The sequence below is a fragment of the Notolepis coatsorum genome (assembly GCF_963971535.1).
Source record: "Notolepis coatsorum genome assembly, chromosome: 3".
In the NCBI taxonomy this organism is placed as follows: Eukaryota; Metazoa; Chordata; class Actinopteri; order Aulopiformes; family Paralepididae; genus Notolepis; species Notolepis coatsorum.
Genome location: NC_140167.1, coordinates 12,843,896 through 12,870,036, shown reverse-complemented (window position 1 = coordinate 12,870,036; position 26,141 = coordinate 12,843,896). Strand labels below are relative to the sequence as shown.

The 26,141-nt window shown below is 42.8% G+C and overlaps 1 protein-coding gene across 1 annotated transcript in view; it reads right to left on the bottom strand.

Moving 5' to 3' along the window:
• The window catches only part of rtf1 (RTF1 homolog, Paf1/RNA polymerase II complex component), a 51,159-nt gene that overhangs the window by 13,260 nt on the left and 11,758 nt on the right, over positions 1-26,141 (bottom strand). The window contains exons 2-8 of the mRNA XM_084310416.1: positions 18,333-18,443; positions 17,996-18,146; positions 10,489-10,693; positions 8,646-8,763; positions 8,301-8,412; positions 8,046-8,187; positions 2,107-2,284 (exon numbers count right to left, since the gene is read on the bottom strand). Of these exons, the coding sequence (XP_084166542.1) occupies positions 2,107-2,284; positions 8,046-8,187; positions 8,301-8,412; positions 8,646-8,763; positions 10,489-10,693; positions 17,996-18,146; positions 18,333-18,443 (1,017 nt within the window). The remainder of the gene's footprint in view (positions 1-2,106; positions 2,285-8,045; positions 8,188-8,300; positions 8,413-8,645; positions 8,764-10,488; positions 10,694-17,995; positions 18,147-18,332; positions 18,444-26,141) is intronic.

The window sequence follows — 26,141 nt, the reverse complement described above, 5'->3', positions numbered from 1 at the left end:
CCCGGAGACATGAGATGTACTGGTGAGCCCCTATCAACTCTCTAACGGTTCAAGAGCGCCATCTGGTGGCCGATCGGCCTGATCACCCAGGGAAGAAACAGGAAGTGGAAGCTGGTGCTCATTTCAATTTGGTCCGATCACTCGCTATAGGTCCCGGGACTCGATCTCGACACAATGGATAGCGATCCGTTGCCAATAACTCGATAAACAACATGATTTGGACGTATATAGTATTATACAACCTGGAAATGGATCGGGTATTTCTACATCCCATAATAGAAAAAATTCTGTTCCACGCTCATCTCCCAACGGCGAGAGGAAGCTACGGTGAGTTTCAGCATATTTTTTAATGTCTTCTATACTAACTGCTCTAATGATCATATCACCCACACTAGATGAATGATATAACTTTGCCCACGGAATTATAAACGACCCCCCGCCCATCCGGTCAACATCAGATCATACGTAGTAACTTCTAGAAGTACGTGCAGTTGAATTTTTTTATCTCGCGCCGATTGCTATCAAACTGTATACAATCATCAATATAATGCATTTAGGGCTATAAATCACGTTCTGGAGAAAGCTGCAGAAAACAATAAAAACATACTTATACTTTAGACCGTATTTTAGTATGAATATGTGAATGAAAAAGTATAACGTTGCTACACCCTGAAGGATTTGGGGTGCTTTTTCAATGTATGTGATGTATAGATTGGGGGGAGTGACCACAGCTAAAACGGTGCCGGGTCAGAGAGGTCGAAGTGCATGCGGACGGTGGAAGCAGGAGACGGTGGTTCAGTAGAGCAGGGTGATTGTTGTGAGGCACACTGCCAGCGAGAGAATGTTTGTCGACATTCCTTTTAAGAACATCTGAGATAAGAGAGTGTCTCCCAGAGCAGGAGGGAGAGAGGTTCATCTTAATGCAACAGTGAATGAAACTGCATTTTAATGTGTGAAAGGTTAGCAGTTGTCATGACAACACGTCGCATGACAACCAGAAGGCGGGGCCGTCGTTGCGACGACGAACATCTATGAGTCGAACGGTGTTTCCGGGTGTAAGGCAGACTAGAAACTGACCAAGAGCGAGTAGGACTGAGATCACACAGACACTCTCTCCTCTCATTGAGAGAGGGGGGGGGGGGGGGGGAGAATGCCACATCACCAGTAGCTTCGGCTACCACAAGGATGGTCTTAGGCTAACGAACAGGCCTGAACACTATTGGACTGAATCACAAAAGGACGATAGACGAACACACCGAAAGATCATTAGAATAGACTCTTCAAGGACGATACAATTTGATAACATCTGATTATGAGGTTCTGTTTATAGCAATAAAACAACGCTTTTCCTCATAAGGTATCTCACGGTGTCGAAGTGTCGAATTCTTACGGAGGTGGAGAATTATTATGGTTTATGGATTGCACTAACGGGGGGAGATAAGGATCTTATCTACCAGTATCGGAGAAGTCAGGACCATTAAAAGTACACAACGCAGAGGAATTGGATGGAGGGCCAAACAGACGAAGACGTGATACTGGCCAGTTTGATCAGAATCTTATGAACAATAGATATAGGACTTTGAATGGGCCATGGTAATGTCAATTTAGCAATACAATTTAAAAAGTTATAGCCCTGCAAAGAAGGGGAACTTCTCCATGTTAAATAGGGCTGGTGAGGGATGGTAAATTATGAATTTAACCCCGGCGATCAAAGTGTTAACTACAACAAGCAATGCTATTTGTTATTTAAGATGAGGTCGGACTCGGCACTGACAGATTTGTGTTCATTGTGTTGCTTTTATAAAGCCTCAAATGACGGCTTACAATATTTCATGAAAGCAAAGTGTTTTGTTTGTCTAAGATTTAAACTTTACAGCACTGACAAAGTTGAACAAAGTGCTGTACAAATCCCACAACATATAAAAAAAGAAAAGAAAAAGAAATACAAAAAAAACTTTTTTTTATCTCGACGCTTCGAGATATCTCGGCCCCGAAACTTCGAATTCCAAATAAAATTCGAAGGTCAGCCCTACACATCTGTAGATACTATATCTGTTACTGTTGCTTCTCTTACCCTGTAGACTGGTTTACTGTTGCTTCTCTTACCCTGTAGACTGGTTTACTGCTGCTGTTGCCGATGCCGATCCTGACGAAGCAGCCGGTGACGGTCTTGAGGAAGAAGGGCATGTGGACCCAGCGCTCCAGCTTGTGCCTGGAGAGACGCACCCGGTTCAGCTCTTCTGGTAGCGACACGGGCTGCGACTTGGGCGGAGTGTCCTCTTTCCTGTTACCATGACAACACAGGGGTGACGTTAATGCCATTCATTTCATACCTCTCAAAACGGAGGTTTCGCTCATTTCTGTATGTACACGTCGGGTGTACATACAGAAATAAGCAAATAAGTAGTATGTGCCAGTATAACCGATATATGTAGTATGTGCCAGTATATCTGGTACTATGTACTATATGCCAGTATATCTGGTATACTCTATGTGCCAGCATATGTGATTATATGTAGTATGTGCCAGTATATCTGGTACTATGTAGTATGTGCCAGTATATCTGGTACTATGTAGTATGTGCCAGTAAATTGGGTATATGTAGTATGTGCCAGTATATCTGGTATGTGCCAGTATATCTGGTACTATGTAGTATGTGCCAGTATATCTGGAACTATGTAGTATGTGCCAGTATATATGGTACTATGTAGTATGTGCCACAGGGTTAGAAATTAACGGGGGCTCGGGGCAAAATGCCCTTGAAAATGGACTAAATGCCTTTGGAAATCATTTAAGGGGGCACAAAATGCCCCCGACAGTTTACTAATTATATATATATTATATTATTATATATTATATGGAGACATTAACATTACGTTTTGTTTCATTTATGTGAATAGTTTATTTTTATTTACAAGTGAACCAAACTTCTCCTCCATTGCAAACACGCAAGTTGACGCAACGCTCCGAGTCCCAGCTGTGACACCCAAGTTCACCCGTGCGCACACTAGCTTTTGATCCGAGGCCGATGTCAACGTCACTCCTCCCCCTCTCATCTTTGGCAGGTGAGCAGCTGGCATTTTGAAGACAGTCAAGATGGAGCGTTTTTTATTAAACTATAAAAACAAGGAAAAAGAGCCTGAGAAGCAGATTCCCGGGCCCAGGTCCTCAAATAATTTTTTTTTAAAGCGGAGTACGGTGGAGTCGTGGGGATTAGACTGGTTAGGGGTTGAGGAGGATGCTACAGGCCAACATATTATTTATTGTAAAGTGTGTCGTGAGACTCCAGCTGCAAACACGGCTAATGTCCGAGGAGCGTGTGTGGCTCTTTTTGTCCGCGGGACTATGACTGTCAAGAAATACAGCGCTTTGCGCCACCAAGACAGCCGCGGTCACAACATGGCATATGGTAAGTGTCGACAATGTTTTATAATTTGTATGTTAATTTGCTTGAACGTTAACGTTAGCGAGTTTGCTAACTTAGGTAACGTCATTGCAATAGGCCACGTTTAGTACCACGTTTTGGACAGGCCGCAGGCGTAATTGTGCTTTATACAGTTTTTGATGATTGTTTTCCGTGTTTATGTTGTTCACAGAAGCGTGGAAGAACAAACTGAAACACAACGAGCCCATCGTCCAGTCAGTTATGAAAATGAATGCTGACCTGTTAAGCAGAATGGTCAAGTTATTTGACATAACTTACCACCTAGCAAAACAAGAGCTGCCGTTCACGTACTTCCCATCCCTGATCACCCTTGAGAAAAGGCATGGAGTAGATTTGGGGGGAACTTATGCAAACGACAAACAGGCACGAGTCTTCACGCAATTCCTGGCTGAGGACATACAAAGTCAGATGACCGAGGAGATCACATCAGCCAGATATGTCAGCATTCTGGTGGATGGCAGCACAGACAGACGAGCCTGTGAAAAGGAGGTGGTGTATGCCAAGTTCATGGATAAAGGAATTCCATCAATGAAATTTCTCGGGTAAGAAAAATATTCAAGACAAATGTCTAAACTCAGATACTAAGTTACTGTATATTAGGTATTTTTAAGCGAGCGACGGCAGGCAACACACTGTAAAAACTGAGCGAGCGTCATCTGGTCATTTTATATCAGGCTGTCAGCTCATTTTATTCAACCAAAACTGTATAAAATGCAATTCATAAATGGTTCAAATTAATTGAATTCAGCTCAATTCGATTTCAAATAGCAGTCTTTTTTATTATGTAGCCTATAGGTTACTAATAATTATTTAATAAATATGAATGAACCCCAATCCCAGTTTTTACAGTGCAGCAAGGACAATGATGAAATAACATGACTTCTACTGGTGTATCAGTTATAATATAAATTAATTTACCAATACATTCATTGATCAATAATAACCTGTATTATTACCATGCTACTTATGTCAATGAGTTCATATTGTGCTTGATGTATTTCAGTCATGCTCCGCTAGTTATATTCCTTTTTTACGTCTCTCTCTCTCTCTCTCTCTCGATAGACTCATTCATTGGTTGCGCGGTATTTGGGAAAATAATAAGTTTAATAATAAGTAAGAACACTGGAATTGGGGTTCATTCATATTTATTAAATAAGTATTAACATATACATAATAAAAACGACCGTTTTGAAATCGAATTGAGCTGAATTCAATGAATTTGAACCATTTATTAATTGCATTTTACACAGTTTTAGTTTAATACAATTAGCTGATAGTTTAAAAGTGACCAGATGACGCTCAATTTTTACAGTGTGGGTCATATGTCTTGTCCCTTTTTGATAGAATTGCAGAAGCAGCGAACACAACAGCAAGCGGAATCCTTGATTGCATAAACTCTGTCATGGTGTCGAAAGGCATTCCAAGATGGAAGGAAAATCGAATTGGATTTGGTGCCGATGGAGCTGCGACAAACTTTGGAAAACATCATGGTGTCTTCGCTCAACTTTCCTGTGACATGCCTTGGCTGATGGGAATCCATTGCGTTGCACATAGTCTAGAATTGGCCTGCAAGGATGCATTTAAAGACAGTTACTTCAACGAGGTTTGTAGTAGTTATAAACGTTATTTTAATAATAATATAACAATATAATAATTTAAATTTAAATCATTATTAATTTAGTATATGGAATTTGGCATTACATTAATTTAGTATATTTTTGGCATCAATTTCATTTAATTTTGTTCAACAAATGTAATGGTTTCTTTATGACTGTAACTGCAACCAGAGTAAATAAAAAATCTTTCTGGACACTCAGACAAAAATAAAGTGAATGATTTTCTTGTTTTTCAGATTGATGGCTTTTTGTCATCATATGCCACATTCTATCGAACGTCTCGAAAACGTGTTCGTGAACTTGGTGAAATGGCTGCCATACTGGAAGAGTCCATTCTAATGCCAGCCAAAGTAGAGGGCACTCGATGGGTGGACCACCGACGCAGAGCGCTTGTGGCACTCGAAAGAAACTATCCAACAGTGGTGGCACATCTCAGTGAAATTGGAAGCGAACACCGTCAAGACATCAAGAAACCTGATGCAGCAAAAGCCAGAGGTTGGCTGAAGAAGATCACTTCTTTCAAGTTCATCCTTCACGTGGGCCTTTACTTGGACATACTAGAAGAGCTATCACGCCTTTCCCTCTTGTTCCAGAGAGACAATGTGACACTGACAGAAGTAGTCAATGCAGTCATGGCATCTTCTGAAATATTGAAAGACATGCCAAAGTCCAATGGCCACAGGCTGAGATCAGTGAGAGGAGAGTGCAGAATGGGAGCATACAGGGGAGTTCAATTAACTAACCCAGAACAAAAAGTTGCATTTGATAACTCCCTTGAGGCGCTGATCAAGCCAGTCCTATGTCGTCTGGAGGAAAGGTTTGCCACATTCTCAGGCAAGGTACTGAGTGCCATGTGCACAGTGGATCCCAGCAACTGGCCAGAGGACCAGGACCTAGCTGGCTATGGAGATGATGAAGTATGGCTTTTACTCCAGCATTTCAAAGATATCGTAACCCCGAAAGGCTGTGAGATCAACACAGCAATGGCTGAGTGGGCACGGCTAAAAAAAAAAAAATGCTGAAAAAATATGCACAGGTCAACTGGTGGTCAAGGTTGTTTGGAACCTGGAAAGATGAGTTCAAAAATATCATTCACCTCTTCGAAATAATCGAGGTTCTTCCACTGGCAACAGCCAAAGTGGAGAGATCTTTTCCCCTCATGAACCGGGTTAAAAATGACTGGCGAAACAGGCTGGAGACATCCACACTAGACCATTTGATGGTCATTTACCTTGAGGGCCCACCTGAGGGGGAGATGAACTTGGAGCCTGCCATTGCGAAGTGGTTCAAGGCAGGAGATAGGGCGAGGAGGCCCAACATTAAGCCTTATGGCCCCCCAAGATGCCTCATGCTCTTGATTTGATTTATTAATTATTTAAGGCTGTTACCTCTCTGTTGTTCAGGCTGTTACATCTGTTTAATTTAATTTATCCAAATTTCTGATTTTTACTTTTAACAAAAACAATTGGTATGATCTCAGCAAGCATGATGTACAACCCTTATAGCAAATCTTTTTTTTGCAGTATGCTTATCTTTTGTATAGGTTGGTTTTATATGTATTCACAACATGAGCTGTGTTGTGAATGTGAATAAAATAATCAAATGAAGTTAACTGTTTGAGGTCATTAATTGAGTTGTATTTTTTAAATGATAAGGATGTTTAATATCCGTTTATCATAAAAATTCAGTGCCCCCGAAACACACAAAAAAGCCCCCGAAAATCAATTAAGGGGGGCAAAAAAAGCCCTTGATTTTTTTTTTTTTTTCTAACCCTGATGTGCCAGTATATTGGGTATAGGTAGTATGTGCCAGTATATCTGGTACTATGTATGTAGTATGTGCCAGCATATAAAATCACACAGCATATAAATTCATAACAATATGACAACAGGAAGAGGCAAAAAAAAACAAAAAAGCAAAGATAACAAACCAATAAAAACATACAACTTGATAAGACAAAAGGTTGGAGATCAAGGTTTTAAGCTCTGCAAGAGGGGGGAGAATCTCAAGCTTTAAGGACTGTTGGAGTTCATTCCATGAGCTAGACTCTAGAGGCATCGTAACAAAATGCAGATGCACCCTGTTCAGAGCAAACTCTGGGGAGCAAACATCAGAGAACAACAACGGCACTGTATCCGTTAGGGGTGGGGGGGAAATCGATACGTAGTAGTATCGCGATACTTTGCGTGGTGATACTGTATCGATACAGGGACCACCATGTTCTGCAATAAAAATTATTGAAGTGAGATGAACAGACTGAACTTTATTTTATTAGATAAAACATGTTGACAAAGTTTTACTTTGCAGTTGAAAAAGGTAATAAAAAAAATTAAAAAAATCGTAATATTAATATCGCGATATATTTAGTATTGCGATACTATCGTATCGTGACGCAAGTATCGCGATAGTATCGTGTCGCGAAGTCTCTGGCGATTCCCACCCCTAGTATCCGTACTTATGCCGCGAGGAAGAACAATATATTGCAGTGGATTAATGAAAAAAGCACCAACTGTTAAAGGATGGCAGAGAGTGTTGTTGGATTTAGTGCCGTTAGGATATCTTACAATCCAATATTGCATCCCAAAACAGACCAATTCTATAACATTTGGGAACCCGGTCTGAACTATATAGAGCCTGGCGTCTCTGCCATCAAGCTGCAGGGACTTTCTTGATTGTGTGTGGAGTGCATTATCAATTTGTTTTCATGTTATTGTATTATTTATTGTTTTGTATTTTTTCTTCTCTTTTTTTTCAGTTTGTGGATTTTATAATGTATCCATATTTTACACAAAAAACATTTAAAGATAAAAAAACACTAATAAAAGATATTTGAAAAAATAAATCTCAATATACAATTTAAAATTAAAGAAATGTTCCAGAAAGGTCCAAATTAAAGATTTGCGGACATAGATTGTTAGAACAACCGTTAAAAATAACCAATCCCCCAAACACACTCCTGATCCGCCTTTCCAGGCCATACTCACTCGTCGTCATCGTCATAAGACGAGGAGTGTGAACTCCGGTCACTCTTCACCGATGACTTGTCGTCGTCCTCCTCCTCTTCCTCCTCATCGTCAGAATACACCTCGCTGGTCTTCAGGGGCTCGCGCTTGGCCAGCAGCTCCGCTGTTCACCAAAGAGGTCAAAAAGGTCAGCGAGACGTTCGCCAAACGTGACGTCACAATGTAAAATGACATCACACTGGCGTTTGAGACGAGAGACGGAACCCCGTGACAAACCTGTTCTGTTCTTCTTCTTCTCCCGCTCCGCCTTCAGCTCCTCCATGGCCTGGGACTTCTTGTCCAGCTTCTCGTCACGTTTGGTACGCCTCTCTTTATTATGCGACATGACCTGGAGGAGGAGGGGAGGAGTTATGAAATGGTCAAAACTCACACAAAATTACTATTCGATAGTCACTGGGAACTATTCGATTACTTAAGAAGGGGGGGCGGGGGGGGGGGGGAGATGATTCAAAAAGTTGAAAAGAAAATCAGGGTGTGTGTGACGTGTTGGTCTGACGTACACCTCGACTCTTTACTGTTGTTCTGATGAGGTGATGATAATGAAGCCGAGAGGCGACTCACCACCTGCGTGTCCTGAACCTGAGATAGTTTTCTCTTCTCTTGCTCTTCTTCCTGCTTCTTCTTCTTCTCCTCCTTATCCTTTTTCTTCGCAGTCTTCAATTTCTTTTTAATCTCAAACCTGTCAAAAGAAATTATTGAACACAGAATTGAAAACGAGCTGAAATCGTGATGGACAGACATTTACAGATAAGGGATATGTACAGATATAGATATAGTATCTACTAGACCTGTCCCCGACTAAGGATTTGTATAGTCAACTTTGATTGGCAAAAATTTGCCAATAGTCGACTGCAATTGTTTTTTTAAATTATTATAAATATATATTCATTTTTTATCATTCCATTTGGGCTGTGGGGGGTGCTTAATGTCTGAAGGAGTCAACTGAAGGCTTCTTGTCCTCTGCGAAATCATGCAATTGGTCCACTGATGGATACATCTTGATATTTGTCTAGTGTGTTCATTAGACGAGTGAAATCCTCTTTCAGTGCTTCTGTGCCCGTTTTCTTAGGCAGTTAGCCTCGCTGGTATGCATGCCATTAGCGTTAGCCACGCTTCTAGACCTCTTTGCTTTTGGAAAGAATGATAAAAAAATATATATATATTTATATTTCTTTTGCATTCGACTAAGAGGTTGGCAGTCGACTACGGCTCCTTTCGATCGATTAGTCGACTAGTCGAGGTCAGCCCTAGTATCTACAGACATGTAAAATGTGAAAACACCCAAGACATCCCCGTCTCGATCTGCCCGGAGGAGGGATGGCGTACGCAAGAAATCCGTAAAAAAGAATCTTCTGATCACATTTGATTGAGGATTTTTAAAGGGGAACTATTTTACAATTTCTTTCACTATTTGGGCACTTTTACACAATTCCTGTGAGTCTATGGAACACCTGTGTTTTTTTTTTATTATTCATTGTTTTGTATTTCTAATAAAGTACTCAAAAACATCATTTTTCTACCTCAAGATCTTAAGCCGTTTTGAGGCTGGGCTCCAACCACTGTAACCCTAACCCTGCCACATCAACTGCCACATTATTATGCAGCTGAGACATCTGACATCACAGATCAGCACATTTTCAGATGACACAGTTCAGTGAGGGTGAATATTGTGAGAGGAGAATTGGAAGAATGCGCCAATATGAGAATTAGAGACATATATCCTATTAATATACCGGGTAAGTCCATATAGCTAGGAAACAATGCTAAACACTGAAAAAGGCCATTTATAAGATACCGTACTTTTCGGACTATAAGCCGCGGCTTTTTCCCCCATTTTTCGACCCTGCGGCTTATATAACGGTGCGGCTTATATGTGACTCGACGTGACCAAACTCGAAAATGTAAACATCTAAATATTGCTTTTTTGACTGCATTGAAATGTTATTTATCTGTTCCTTTATTTGCTAAACTTAATACAACTTGTAAATGAGTTAATGCTTGTTATTTGTCCGACAGTATTGTGTCCCAATGCTAATTACATATGGTAATTAAACATTAAAACACCTGCGGCTTATAGTCCAGTGCGGCTTATATATGTACACATCATTCAATTTAGCTGCTGCGGCTTATAGTCAGGTGCGGCTTATAGTGCGAAAAGTACGGTAGTTCCCCTTTAAAATAATCCCACTTTCCGTCTCCAATCCAATCATACAGAACTTTCTTCCAATTAGTGCTCAACAAGAGACGAAAGATTAGCATCTGTCCTTTTCCATTTTCACCGCTATCCATGGCCTATTCTCCAATAAAATCCTGTCCGAACAGCCTGTTTCACGTGTCAAATCACGCCATGTTAAAGAAAAAGGCCACATTTGATCCCGGTCCTCCTGCCCCCTGGCCCGCTCACCGTCTCTTCAGGACCTCTCTCTTCTCGATCCTGTTGAACAGCTCCTGCTCCCTCTCCTTCTCCGTCATCTGCTCCAGGCGGGCCCTGTCCTCCTCGTCGCCCATCAGGTCGTCTCCGTAACCGTCCCGGAACACGTCGTCCTCCGAGGAGGAGTCCGAGTCTGAGCTGGAGGACGAGCTGTTGCTCTCCGAGTCCGACACCTCGCCTGATGGGGGGAGTGACATAAGATTAAGATACACACACGTTATATGAAATGGTTAAATCAAAATTCCAAGATTGATCTTTTAATCTATGCCTTTTTCCCCCCAGTGGATGTAAATGGTAAATAGTGAATTTATATAGAGCATCTATCCAAATCGCTTTACAATTTCTTCACCGAACGCGGCGGTGTGAACCTGCTCATCGGGAGCAATTAGGGGGTTAAGTGTCTTGCTCAAGGACACTTCAACACGCTGCCCGGGAGGAGTGGGAATCACGTTGGCAGACGTCTCTAGTTTGCAGATGTCTCTAGTTTGCAGTAGTCTCTAGTTTGCAGATGTCTCTAGTTTGCAGATGTCTTGGCGCCGAGTTTCTGCTGAGCTACTTCAGTAACTCAGTTGACCAACTCAGTTCACCAAATTACATCTTTTCAATCAATCCATAAATAGACTCGGTCGTAAAGAAGGCGAAGCAGCACCTCTACCACCTGAGACAGTTAAGGAAGTTCAGAGTATCGGGGAAGATACTCCAGTCCTTCTACTCCAGAGCTGTAGAGAGCATCTCGACTGGAAACATCACTGCCTGGTATGGAAACAGCACGGCACAGGACAAGAAGGCCCTACAGAGAGTGGTGCGCTCAGCTGAGCGTACTACAGGTATTGCACTACCACCCCTGCAGGTCTTATATAACAAGAGGTGCAAATCCAGAGCCTGCAGAATAATGAAAGACCCTCACCACCCCAACAACAGCCTGTTCAAGCTGCTGCGGTCAGGCAAACGCCTGCGAACACCAGCAACTAGGACAGAGAGACTTCGGCTCAGCTTCTTCCCCCAGGCCATCAGTCTTGAACACTGAACTCTCCACACACAAGCACACATGAGCACACACACAACACACACACTGTATACGCTCACACACCAGCGTTTCCGTTAGCCGGTAATTACCGGTATTTGACCGGCAAAATATGTTGAAGTCCGAATATTTAAATATCTCCGGTCTTAATGTCCGGTGAAAATAATTCCTCTAAGCACAATTTTATTATTTGAATTGTATTAAAATCGGCTAAAATTAAATAGCCTATGCGAATGAACGAAACAATAATTCCATTTTCAGTTTCATTGTTGCTTCACGCTGATAGGATGGCGCCGCTCAGATGTGAAACTTATTTTTCTTTTTTTTTTGAGCCTGCGCGCTCTGGCCACCATAACGACAAACAGGTATACGAGGAAGAGAGAGAGATGGCGAAACAAGCTAAGCTTAGTAAATATTTCATGAAACCAAGCACAAGCAGGTCTAATAATGACAACGAAGATGGTCTTCTGAACTTGAAGTCACAGAGACCGCTGACGCTGATGCCGTGGTGGCTCCCGCGGAAAAGAAACAAAAATGTCGAGCGTACTTTTACTATTAATTTATTGATTGAACCACAAAGAGCATCCCCAGTCTGCTGCTACCGTTGCGAGCCTCGCCTGTTCCAATGGGGATCTATTAAAGTCGAACCAGCAACTAAAGTCGCTGTTCTCGCAGCCGTCGCAGGTACAAAACGGATAGGCACAACGAGAGACGGGGTGAGTGACTAGTGTTGACTGCAACTGTTGGTTGACTGCCGTGTCACATAGTAATGCATATTATTGATTATAACTAAATGTAGGCTATAACCTATAATGAAATTAACAAATGCGTTACACGCATCGCATGTGGCTCGTCCTCTCTGCATGTGGCGACGAGCTAGCAAACGAGGCAATGTGATGATCAACTACAGTTTGCTGTGTGTGAAGTTGAACATTATGATATGTGTGACGTGTCTGATACAACGAGGTGAAGCGATGTCTACTCGAGATTCATTTGGGGGTGCGTGTGACAGCTGCTGCAGCGTGAGCCTGCGGGGCGGGAGCTTGATGCTGGTAGCGTATCGCACTAACTTGAGAGGCGAGAGATAGTAATTTGATTCTGCAAATCAATTTCTCATTCTTCGCTTGATGTAATTAATACACATGTCCAATTATAACGGAATTCGTTAGCTCATAAAAATGTGATTATAATAGCCTGCTGTTTAAAACTCTGACCGGAATATCTCGAATATGTCCGGTGATAGAAATCTTGCAGGACACCCAGACCGGCACGAATATGTTCTAACGGAAACGCTGTCACACACTAGCAGTCACTTTAAAGGATAACTCCACTATTTTGGGAAATTAGCTTATTTAACATCTTCCCTGAAGTTAGACAAGAAGATGCATACCTTTTTTGTCTCTGTGCGTGCATTTTAGCTTTGGGAATAGATGCTCCGTTAGCATAGCTTAGCTTCATCACTGGAAGTGAGGCAGGACAGTAGCCTTACAGTGCCTTACAGTGTATTGCAAGGTCTGACATTGACCAAACTTGATATGCATGACCTTGGTGGGCTCTAGGTCAACTCCTGAAAAGGGGGTCAATGTCAGACTTTGCAATCAAAAGTTAGGGGGCTAATAACCCTTGCCATAATTTCAGTGCGCCCATAACTTTTGATTGCAAGGTCTGACATTGACCCCCTTTTCAGGAGTTGACCTAGAGCCCACCAAGGTCATGCATATCAAGTTTGGTCAATGTCAGACCTTGCAATACACTGTAAGGCACTGTAAGGCTACTGTCCTGCCTCACTTCCAGTGATGAAGCTAAGCTATGCTAACGGAGCATCTATTCCCAAAGCTAAAATGCATGCACAGAGACAAAAAAGGTATGCATCTTCTTGTCTAACTCCAGGGAAGATGTTAAATAAGCTAATTTCCCAAAATAGTGGAGTTATCCTTTAACATGAACACACACACACACATGCTGCACACGCTCACACTCATGGTCACTTTACACAATGAAAGGTCACTTTAAAAACAAGAACGGGAGTGGTTCTTGTATAGTAAACAGATGGATAGCAAGCTAGCATAAGGACACATAGTATAACTGTAGATTGTATAGTATAGCATTGTATAGTACTGTACATAAGACCCAGTGCCTCATCCATAGCTAACAGTGTATTGCACTATCGCAGGATCTAGCATGTCTTACCATGCTTTTTGTAAACTTCATGTACATATACCCGATATGTCTTTATTCGTATTACTTGTATTATTGCACAAATGTCTTATTCTCATCCTATTGGATTCTTATTATTGTATTATTGCACAATCGTTGCGGGCAAGACCCCCCGCATTTCACTGTATACTTGTATGCCGTGACAAATAAAACTCTTAACTTGACTTATTTATATAGCATATTTACAACAGTTGTGACTGTACCAAAGTGCACCACCGATAAAACAGAGCAAAGAAGAAAATACATATACAAAACATACTAAATATAAAAGTGCAAAAAGTGCAAATACAAATAAGTGCAGGGGTTCAGATAGAAATAAAAACAAAATAAAAGAAAGAAAAGTGCAGTAGAATACATAAGGCATAAAAGGACTAAAAGTAACGACCTAGGAGGCAGGCTCAGCTCTGGTCAAAGGCCAGGGAGAATAGATACGTTTTAAGCTGAGACTTAAAGAAATCAAGGGTCTTGGCTGACCTGATGTGGAAGGGAAGGAAAAAGCTCTGTCCCCTTTGGTTTTTAGCCTAGACCTGGGCACATGTAGCAGCAGGGTTGGCTGACCTTAGGGCTCTGGATGGGGTGTGGAGACACAGGAGCTCGGTCAGGTACTGTGGGGCCAGGCCATTTAGGGAATTAACAGTTAAAAGTCATTTTAAGACTTCCGGTTTGCGACGTTCTGGTGAGCAGCCACATGAAAGAGCTCCCGATCATTGAATAATAAAAAAATAAAAATAAAAAATGAGATGCTGCCGTTGCTAGCTTGGCTGGTCGTTCATACTAACACAATTGACAGTGTTAGGGGTGGGAAATCTGGTGGGTGGGGATTAGACGTTGTGGACAGCGACTCCTACAGGTCGGTTGGTGCGCCTGTACAGCAGAATCAGGACGTAATGGGGGCAGCGTGAGCCTCCCACGCGTTACTCCTCGCCACAGAGATCGCGCTGTACAGGTGAAAAGATGCGACGGCTACCTCCTCGTGTACCGGAGGGGACACGTGATGCAAGGCTTCGTCCTCACTGCAGCCGACCAGTGGGAAGCATAGTCTAGCAACGTTCGAGACAGGGGAGGGGAGAATTGAAGGGAGAATTGGCGAGGCGAAATTGGGATAAAAAAAATTATATGGAAAATAAGGAGAAAAAGTGGATAAAAAAAGGAAGTAAAACAATTCAAAGCGAAATAAAAAGTGACAATTCAAGGATATAGGAGGGTAGGAAGGAGGAACACGAGAAAAAGCGAGAGAAAAGCGACCCCAGAAGAAGTACAAATGAGGGCGCAGGAGTACCACCCCTCGCCCTCTACTGGGCCTGGCCCAATCACATTCAAGGTACCCGTGTCGCTGAGTACTCGGCCCCGCGTGAGACAGCCCTGGGATGTGGAGGAGCCCCGTTTCTGGGGGTGGATGGCGGGAGGGGGGGGGGTCCCTCTCATGGAGGTCTGGGAGGCTGAGCGTGGCCGAATTCAAGGGGCCCATGTGGATGTACTGTTGTGTTGTTGATGTCATTGTAGGTATTGTGTAAGTGTCTATAAATGTTAATAAAAAATGTAAGTTTAAAAAATAAAAATAAAAATGTTATTTTAAATCAATGCGGTGACGGATGGGGAGCCAGTGGAGTGAGGCCAGGACTGGGGTGATATGCTCAAGTTTTTTAGTGCTGGTGAGGAGTCGGGCAGCCGCATTTTGGATGAGCTGTAGACGGCGGAGTGATGCCTGATCAATGCCAGTATAGAGACAGCATTGCAGTAATCCAGCTGAGTTGTTATAAAGGCATGGATCGCTCTCTCCAGGTCGCATTGTTTTGATGACAAAATGACAAACCAGCGTCATCGAGCCTATTTGAAAACACATCGAATCAAAATCGGGACCTTGTGAATTCTAAACCGCATCGAATTGGGTAACCAGTGCCCGATACCCCAACTCTACTCTACTACTGAGAACACATCTGTGTACACTCAGGAAGAACATCAAAGACGTGCACGCTAGGTTTCCTGCCGTTGCCCTTGACCGAGGTACTGGCATTACAACTGGAGTTGGTCCCCCAGGCGCCACATCTCAACAACAACACAGCAACAACAACATTCCATGATATACACAGTCCAGTAAAAGTACAAGTAAAACAGACAACTAGGTGTATAGGCTACTTAACAGGCACCCAGAAAAGTGACAATTTTTTTTTACTTGAACTTGAGGACTGCATACTTTTTTTTGCAAAGCTTAGCTTTATACTTTATAGCACATGCATGAGCCTGGTCTCTTTTGAAAGATAACATTCTGAAGTTACTAATGCAAAAAAGTCTTATGTAGTACAGGTCCAAATTTGATAAAAATCCATTCAGAAATGAGAGATCCGGGTAAACCGTGACAAAAAAAAAGTCCTCCAAAATCTATTTCCTCATCCATGGCCATTCATTCTGAAGTGCGATTCCTTCTCGTTTCCGCTCGGCAACTTTCACTTAATTCCTGTATTTGCACCCCCCCCCCCCCCCCCCCCACGTGGGGTATCGTTGGAAAGGTACACTCATTGGCTACAAGGCTGGCCAATAATCTTCGCCATCAGCGGATGATTGGCAGTTCTGGAGCATCGGGAGTCCGGGGTGGTCATCTGACATGCAGCGCGTAAAAAGACGCTCGCCTGACATATCGTCATGTAACTCGAGAACCGAGGCACGGGTTTGGTCGTGTGAGGTGGCGTTCGAATGCAGCCCCGAGCCGTTAGACGCTCGCAAAGTGCCGTGACTTTTTTGCATGGGCATGAGGGCCCGATTTCGGTCCGGTGCAAGTTAAGAGGTTAAATTGACTACTGGCTGAGTTTAGAAGTCTGATAGCCGAGGGGACAAAATATTTTGTGTAACGGTTGGTCCTACTCAAAAGGAACATCATAACAGCGGCCAGAAGGCAACAGCGAAAACCGCTGAGACAGAGCATGGAGAGGTTGATCACTGATGCTCGTCCCCTTCTTGACCACCTGGCCGGTCCAGAAAACACACTCTTAACAATGTTCTGTAGGCTGTAATGTTCTTATCTTTAATAGATAGACCACTGAACAAACTGATAAAAGAAAATGTTAAGAGGCTAAATGCCCCACTGCTCCTAAATAGTTACGATGGATCAAAGGCAGAGGATGAATCTCGCCAAAGGGATTCATAGTTTTATTCCTCTGGAAGTTCTGTTCCACAGTAGATGCTACATAACACAACAAGTAAGGCATACATAATTATACAAAAGACAGGGTTTACAGGAACACTTGAAGACAGGGGCCACGCAGCAGAGACAAAGACGTGGATGGACACTCTATACACCAGACTGGGTTTCACAACTTGAGAGGTTACTTCTTTAAAGCTTGTATGGCTGTGGGAACAAAGCTCTGGCTAAAACAAGCCTTTCTGCACATGGGTAGTCTATACCTACAGCCAGAGGGAAGGTCTTTCTGCACCTGGGTAGTCTATACCTACAGCCAGAAGGAAGGTCTTTCTGCACATGGGTAGTCTATACCTACAGCCAGAGGGAAGGTCTTTCTGCACATGGGTAGTCTATACCTACAGCCAGAGGGAAGGTCTTTCTGCACCTGGGTAGTCTATACCTACAGCCAGAAGGAAGGTCTTTCTGCACATGGGTAGTCTATACCTACAGCCAGAGGGAAGGTCTTTCTGCACATGGGTAGTCTATACCTACAGCCAGAGGGAAGGTCTTTCTGCACATGGGTAGTCTATACCGTATACCTACAACCAGAGGGAAGGTCTTTCTGCACCTGGGTAGTCTATACCTACAGCCAGAGGGAAGGTCTTTCTGCACATGGGTAGTCTATACCTACAGCCAGAGGGAAGGTCTTTCTGCACATGGGTAGTCTATACCGTATACCTACAACCAGAGGGAAGGTCTTTCTACACATGGGTAGTCTATACCATATACCTACAACCAGAGGGAAGGTCTTTCTGCACCTGGGTAGTCTATACCTACAGCCAGAAGGAAGGTCTTTCTGCACCTGGGTAGTCTATACCTACAGCCAGAAGGAAGGTCTTTCTGCACATGGGTAGTCTATACCTACAACCAGAGGGAAGGTCTTTCTGCACATGGGTAGTCTATACCTACAGCCAGAAGGAAGGTCTTTCTCCACATGGATAGTCTATACCCATGACCAGAAGGAATTTATTCTTATTGGTGACTGTAAGCATATGGGGGAAAAAAACAGATGGCATCATATAGAAGAACTGGCTCAATAATGAAGACACCAGTGAAGAACGTACCCTCCTCCGGAGCGGAGCTCTCAGCTGAACTGTCTCCATTGGAGCTTCCGGACGCGGCTGCCTTGTTCACCTTCTTCTTCGTGGCGTTCTTCTTGTCGGGACCCTTCCCCGGCTTCACTTTCTTCTTTCCTTTCGTGCCACCCACCGTCCACTACAGGAAAACATAAAAAAAAACATTCCGTTTTTGGCCGACAAATAATCACCATTCAGAGACGGTTCAGCATCGGTGACAATGTATCCAGGAAACTCTCAATGGCGTCTGGAAAAAATGATTAGTCGGTCAAATATGATCGGGAAATTTCAACATTTAGCTGAGGCGTGTTGAGCGGTTACTTACCTCATCGTCGCTATCGGATGTCTCAGAGTCTGTAGAGGCGGCGGGCTTGCTGACAGGCTCTTCCTGTTCACCTGAATCCACCCTCTTCCTCTTGGCCAGAGACAGAAGCTCCTGAGGGCAGAAGGGAAAGCGATGTTGTTTTGAATTTGAACCACAGGAAAACCCATTCAAATCACATCCAGGGGGGAAAAAATGATAGAAAATAATAAAACACACAACAGAGGAGCCAGTAAATGTAAAAACGAAAGATTGAATGGGTACTTTACAGGCTTAAGAGACCCAAAGGCACATAAATCGTTTAGTTTTGTTGTTAAATTCAACCTTTAACCATTTAACCAGAAAAGCCGCGTTGAGATTAAAAATCTCTTTCAAGAATGTCCTGGTCAGGACAGGCAATGGCACATTTAACAGGGTTGCAGACAAACAAGAGAACAATTACAGACAATAGAATGTACAGACAATAAGAATGTACAGATCACAAGGTTAACTTTAAATATAAAAATCAGTGACAAAACATCATCTAATCCAGGGGTTCCCAAAGTCGGGGTCGTGACCCCCAGTTGTGTCGTGAGCCGCCGCGGGGGGTCGCCAGATGATTTGAAAAAAAAAAAAAAAAATCCAATATTTCTTTTTATGCAGTCAGGCCACTGAACTTGGAAGCAGGCCAGGCCAGTGTTTCTAGTTGCACCAGCACAATAGTTAGTTAACCTAGGTGGGGAACAACCAGGAGATCACTGCAACTCACACAAGTTGGAGAACTATCTCTCTCTCTCTCTTGCTCTCACACACACACAAGGGAGCCGCATGTGATTGGTGGAGGCGGGACCCTTACAAAAAACTGCTAATCATTGACACATGCTAGCCTGTAATAATCCCCCCCAGAAAAATCTACGTTGCATTTGATATATTGCAAATATATGCCATCACACACAAGGGCATTTAAAGTAGGGATGCACGATAATTATCGGGCCGATAATTATCGGGCCGATATCAGCAATTATGACGTCATCCCGATAAACTCGATAACGTTATTGATAGCTCCGATAACATATAATACATTTTTTGGTTAAAAGAAATCCGGTGTGGGTGGATTTGGATGAAGGGCGCTTGTTTTTATTATAGCCTCCTCCCGTTTTGCCAGTACTGTGGTAAAACTGATAGCGTGTGGTTTAGGAACAGGGAGTTTTTCACAAATCCAGCGCTCCCCTTCTTGTCTGTGACGTAGTCACGTTACATTCGGAGACAGACAGTCGATCTGCCAATTACGCCCCTCCGCTTGCACCCACCTCTTCTTCTTACCACCAATCAGAAGCTCTCGTTCGTTTATTTACCTCCGGATTGTCGGCCATTATTCTACTCGGAGCTATAACGTTAGCTGCTCCCCGCCAGCCACATTGACAAGTACCAGCGCTTATACATTACTGGCAAATGTCTTGTTGCACTTGTGGCAACGAGCGTTGTCAGCATCGACTTATAGACTTATATATAAATAGACCCAGACTTTTTTTGAGGAATTTAAACGTTGCAAACTAATCTTGTTGGCCGTTTTCTATCTCTCCTCCCTGGGTCTCTCTCTGCCTGCGCGAGCCGGCTGTGCTCACACACACACACACGGGTGCTGTCGAGAGCAGAGCTGTGTGTGTGTGTGAGTGAGTGAGTGAGTGAGTGAGTGAGTGAGTGAGTGAGTGAGTGAGTGAGTGAGTGAGTGAGTGAGTGAGTGTGTGTGTGTGTGAGTGAGTGTGTGTGTAAGAGCACAGCCGGCTCGCGCAGGCAGAGAGAGACCCAGGGAGGAGAGATAGAAAACGGCCAACAAGATTAGTTTGCGACGTTTAAATTCCAAAAAAAAAAAAAACTCCATAATTTCTCGAGTACCGATAGCAGTACAGATGACGTCGGAGCTTATAAATACTAAAAAAAAAAATAATAATAATTGATAAAAAAAATAATATATATACATTTAAAAAAAAATTATAATACAATAAATATCGGTTATCGATATCGGTTATCGGCTTGAGGAGCATAACATTTTCGGTATCGGTATCGGTGTCAAAATCAATATCGTGCATCCCTAATTTAAAGGGTTAGAATTATAAAATTAATATGTGGTGTTATGATCAGGGCTGAAGTTGAATAAGATTGTATTTTTTATCAATTACAAAAAAATCTGTGTTGTTGCTAATCATACATATGCTAGCCTGTTTTTTAACAATAATTTGTGATGCCATCACAAACACTGGCATTTAAAGGGTACAAATAAAATAATTCCTGCACCAGAATGCAGGAAATGAAGTCTTTGTAACAAAACCTTTCCTGGTGGGGGACACCCAGACCCCCTGCTTAAAAAGTGGCCTGACTGGGGCTATATTTTGCACTATATTTCCTGGCCTGAATGATTTCCCCAGTCCGGCCCTGGTTAAAAGCCTCCAATGCTTATTAGTGTGTGTGGTGCGTTTGAACGTTTGCATGTTTCAACCATACATTTCCATTTATTAAAAAAAAATATATATATATATATATTAGTGCCGTCAGGTGATTAAAAAAATTAATCTAATTAATTACAGGATTTGTAATTAATTAATCTAATTAATTGCATTTGAATCACATAACCATTTTATGCCTGATATTCTATTTTCTATAATCATATTTCAAATTGCATGTGTCCGGATGGCAGAATTCAGTACTGTATTTACAAAACCTTCCGTTTAATCATCTTCCATCTATTAATTTGCTTAGATTTTTCAGGTCTGGTCAATTTGAGCATGGTGTTATTCACAGTCAAAGATAAAAAAAAAAAATGATTGATATTCTCATTTGGTTCATTACAATTGACTAAAAATAAAATTTTCATTCAATCAATCACCGCACAGATTGATTGATTGAATGAAAATGTTATTAACAGATTGCAGAATGGGTACAATATACAGTACGGCTCAATACACACAATTGTTAAGGGGATGCAGACCAGAGAAAGACTTTCGTCTTGTTTACATCAGGGTCCCCCATTTTCAATTCATAATGAATTGTAAGTAAGGGTGCACCTTGCACCGTGCAATCCATTCTTTGTGGACCTAGCCCACAGTATTTCTGACACTACATTCCCTGAGATTCATAGATGTCCCTAGAATCAGATACCAAGAACATGCAAATGGGCCATATTAAAAAAAAATCTGTAAATGTGTATTCTACATTCTTATGGAATGAATGATACAAAAAAAATTATATAAAAAAAAATTGTAAAAAGAGATTTGTAATTAATTTTTAGTTACTTTTCATAACGCGATAATTTGCTGTGTAATTAATTAATCTAATTAACGCGATAAACTGACAGTCACAGCCCTAATATATATATATATATTTTTTTTTACCTCCTATAATAGTGGGGGTTGCGGCTCTCTGACACCGTTATTTGGGGGTCGCGGCCTGAAAAGTTTGGGAACCCCTGATCTAATCCAAAGTTATACAGTGACAATCAGTTCAGTCAGAGCTTGCAAGAACAGAACAGCGCTAGGGATGGGTACCGAATTCGGTACTTTTGAGGTACCGAACCGAAACACGTCAGTACTACCGAGTATCGATTCAAGTGATACAGAAAAAAAAAAGAACGAAAAATACTTTATTTTTTACTTTTTTTTTTTTACCTTTTTTCTTTTCATGTCAACGTTCACACGCACAATATATGCTTACCTAGGATTTGACTTGATTCAACAACAAAGCAGTCGGAGCAATGGCAAGCCGAAAACTGTCGAAATTGTAGTTATTTGAAGTTTGGATTTTTTTTTCATGACTGAGGTAGGTAAATAAAATTTCTTGAGCCTAAAGTACAGAAAAAAAGGTACCGTTGGGTACCGGTATCGATTCACAGGTACCGGTACCGTATCAGTTCAAATGTGAAAGGTACCCATCCCTAAACAGCGCAGAACAGCAAAAAGAAACACAGATTCGCAAATGGCTCAAATTAATGGATAATAAAGCAACCCATAACAATCCTAGACAGTTGAATCCAGTGAAAACAAGCACACGATGCAGCCCAAACGTCATCTCGTCAGCACACAGGGTGCCGTGGATGACAGCTCACTAGCCGTGCAGCCAGCTGGAACCGCCCTGACAGCAGCAACCAGAATGTCTGCAGCTGTTCAATTCGACTGGCCGGTAGTAACAGGCAAGGGTGAAGGTGGTGTAACACTAGGGCTGTCTTAAATACTTCGAAGCTTCGTTCGATGGGCATGGGATTCGAATATGAAAATAAAATTTGATTATTAACACTTTGACACAATATCACTCATTCGAGTACACTGAATGCAAACGCATTCAGTCGGAAAGGAGTGGTGGCGTTAGCCGACAGCCACGAACAAGAACCATTGAAATTCGTGCTGCGCCTGCAACAACTGCAAGTACCTCGCAGCAACAAACACTAGTGTCTGCTTTTACACTCTTTCACGACAAAAAAAAAGAAAAGGCACAAAGACATTACAAATGCAATAGGTTATTTTATCGCAAAAGACATGATGCCAATTAGCACAGTAGAAAATATGGGATTCAAGAAGCTAATGAAAGTTATTGACCACAGATACGATTTCCCTGGCCGAATTTTTTTCCCCCAGACTGTACTCCCACGGCTGTATGCAGACTGTAGGGACATTGTCGAGAAGGAGCTGCAAACTATCGTATTTCGCTACAACGTAGGATATGTGGTCAAGTCGGACGTCTGAGCCTTATATGAGCCTGACCATCCACTTTATAGACAAAGAGTGGAATCTTCAAAGTAAATGCCTCCAAACGGCTTACTTTCCCGAAGACCATACAGGTGAAATGATTGCCATAGGACTGGTCGAAGCGCTCGACTCGTGGGGACTGAGCGACTGATCACAACAGACAGTGGGGCGAATATAGTGAAGGCAACTGGACTCAACAACTGGACACGCCTCCAGTGCTTTGGACACCGACTACATTCAGCCATTGGTCATTTTTCTTATTATTAAGATCTGATATTTGTGGTCACATATTTTGTTCCATTTCTAATTTAGTTGAATTCTGTATTAGCATGAAGTCCCGTGTATTTTCAAAGCTGTACTACTGTAGTAGCAATAATGATAATAAAATTAAAATGTTTAAAAAAAGATTAGGCTAATAATAATTACAACATGTAATATTCAATATTGTAGAGGGAGAGACATGCTGTTATAATAGTACTTATGCTTAACACTTTGGATGCCAGCCACGCGTTTTGTCGTTAGTTCATGCCGACCGTTGAGTGCCCGCCAACGACATATATCGTTTGTTTGCCGTATTTTTTTATTGGCGATTTGAATTCATATTTCATCAATCGAGCCTCGGGTTAGTGCTGCAGAGTCTCTGAGCTCAATTGGGAAGATACCGCCCCCTATCGTCTCTCCCTGTGGTACTGCACCCCATTAGTTTAAACTGATGCAGGGGGAGTGGTCAGTTTCCTAATTTTATTTTTCCCTCAAGGCATCTGAAGAATCGATTGAGCTCACCGGCCCGGAAAACGTGTGGATTATGTATTTAGAGGACTCAACACTGTAATCAATAAGCGTGATCGATATTTGGAATGGCGATCAGGAATTGGAATAATCTTTTTGGATAACATCTGATCTCAGGTAAGGAATCTATTTTACCAGTCTTAGGATAATCAGACCTGTTTTCACAGAGATATAAGCTTTTTCCCTATGCGTGTGTGTGTGTGTGTGTCTGTGATCGCTGATGAGGAAATGAGAGAATCGATTTTTCAGCCGGCCTCTATAGCGTGCATAAGTACACATACTATCGATAATCTAGCGTTTATTTGAAAACGATTCATAAATAGGCCGAAAATGACAGTTTTTGTATATTCTAGAATATTCCAGTAAATGCCTTTTATCACGGAATCTTTATATTTTCCTTGAAAACTAGGGCTTTTCAAAATGCTATAAAAACAAAAATGAACCGATAAAAAACAATCCGTTTCGACAATGTTTACATTTTTACATTTACATTTAGTCATTTAGCTGACGCTTTTATCCAAAGCGACTTACAAGTTCTGTACGACAAGCCATCAGGAAGGGCACAACTCTATCAGCTGAGCAACAATGTTCATCAAAGTGTTGAGTGCTACAGTGTAGGTTAGTTTATTAGGACAAGTGCATGACAGTACGGTTAGTTAGGGTTAGATTTTTTTTTTTTTTTTTTTTTTTTTTTTTTAATTCAGATAATGGTTGAAGAAGTGCGTCTTTAGTCGACGGCGAAAGATTGGACGTGATTCGGCTGTCCTAACTGGGGTGGGTAGTTCATTCCACCATTGTGGGGCAAGGACTGAGAATAGGCGACTTCTCTTTGATGACCCTCCCGGAGCTTGGATAGGAGTAGGTCTGAGGCGGCCAGAAGATGCAGAGCGTAGGGGTCTTGAGGGTGTGTAGTTAGAGACCATTGACCGGAGGTAGGCGGGAGCGGTTCCCTTTGCCGCACGGTATGCTAGGTCGAGGGCCTTGAAGCGGATTCGTGCAGCAATGGGGAGCCAGTGCAGGTCCCTAAGAAGTGGGGTGACATGGGCCGACTTCGGTAGGTTTGAGATCAGGCGGGCCGCTGCGTTCTGAATGAGTTGAAGAGGCTTAGTGGCAGTGGCCGGGAGGCCAGCGAGCAGTGCATTGCAGTAGTCGAGGCGGGAGATGACTGTTGATTGGACGAGGAGTTGGGTGGCTTCTTTTGTCAGGAAGGGGCGTATCCTTCTGACGTTGCTCAGGAGGAATCGGCAGGTTCTGGTCGTCGCTGCGATGTGAGCAGAGAAGTTCAACTGGTCGTCGAGGACAACACCAAGGTTCTTGGCGGTCGGGGACGCAGTCACAGCTGTATTCTCGACTGTGATTGAAAGGTCGGTTAGGGGGGAGGATTTGGCCGGCAGGTGGAGCAATTCTGTTTTGCTTAGGTTCAGTTTGAGGTGGTTGGACGTCATCCAGGCTGAGATGTCGGACAGACAGGCCGAGATCCGCTCAGAGACGTGGATATCTGAGGGAGGGAAGGAGAGGAAGAGTTGAGTATCGTCGGCATAACAATGGTAGGAGAAGCCATGAGACGTGATAATGTTACCCAGTGATTTAGTGTAGAGGGAGAAGAGAAGGGGTCCTAAAACCGAGCCCTGGGGGACACCCGTCCGCAGGGGGCGGGTGGCCGACAGGGTCCCTCTCCATGACACTTGGTAGGAGCGGTCATTGAGGTATGATGACAGCCATGTCAGCGCAGAGCCAGCCACTCCCATTCCTGCGAGGGCCGCAAGGAGGATCTGGTGGTTGACTGTGTCGAAGGCTGCAGATAGATCTAGGAGAATCAGGACAGAGGAGAGGCCTTTCGCTTTTGCTAAGTGAAGTGCCTCTGTGACCGCAATGAGGGCTGTCTCTGTGGAGTGACCAGTCCTAAAGCCTGACTGATTAGGGTCTAGGAGGTCATTCTGTAAGAGATAAGCAGTAAGTTGGTTGGATACAGCACGTTCAAGTGTTTTAGAAAGGAAGGAGAGAAGAGAGACAGGACGGTAGTTGCCTATGACGGTAGGGTTCAGGGTTGGTTTTTTTATGAGCGGCGTGACTCTGGCTTGTTTTAGGGAGGTGGGGACCACCCCCGAGTTGAGTGAGGAGTTGATGGTTGCAGTTAGGAATGGGAGGATGTCTGGTTGCCTAATGTTGCCTACAAACAAGTCATTGATAAACGACGGGCAGATTAGACACATAGCCATCATTTAAGAGAGAATATGCGTTCACAACGCTATCATTGAAGTGGGTGCTGGCATTTAACCACGTTTTACCATGTTCACCAGTGGTAATC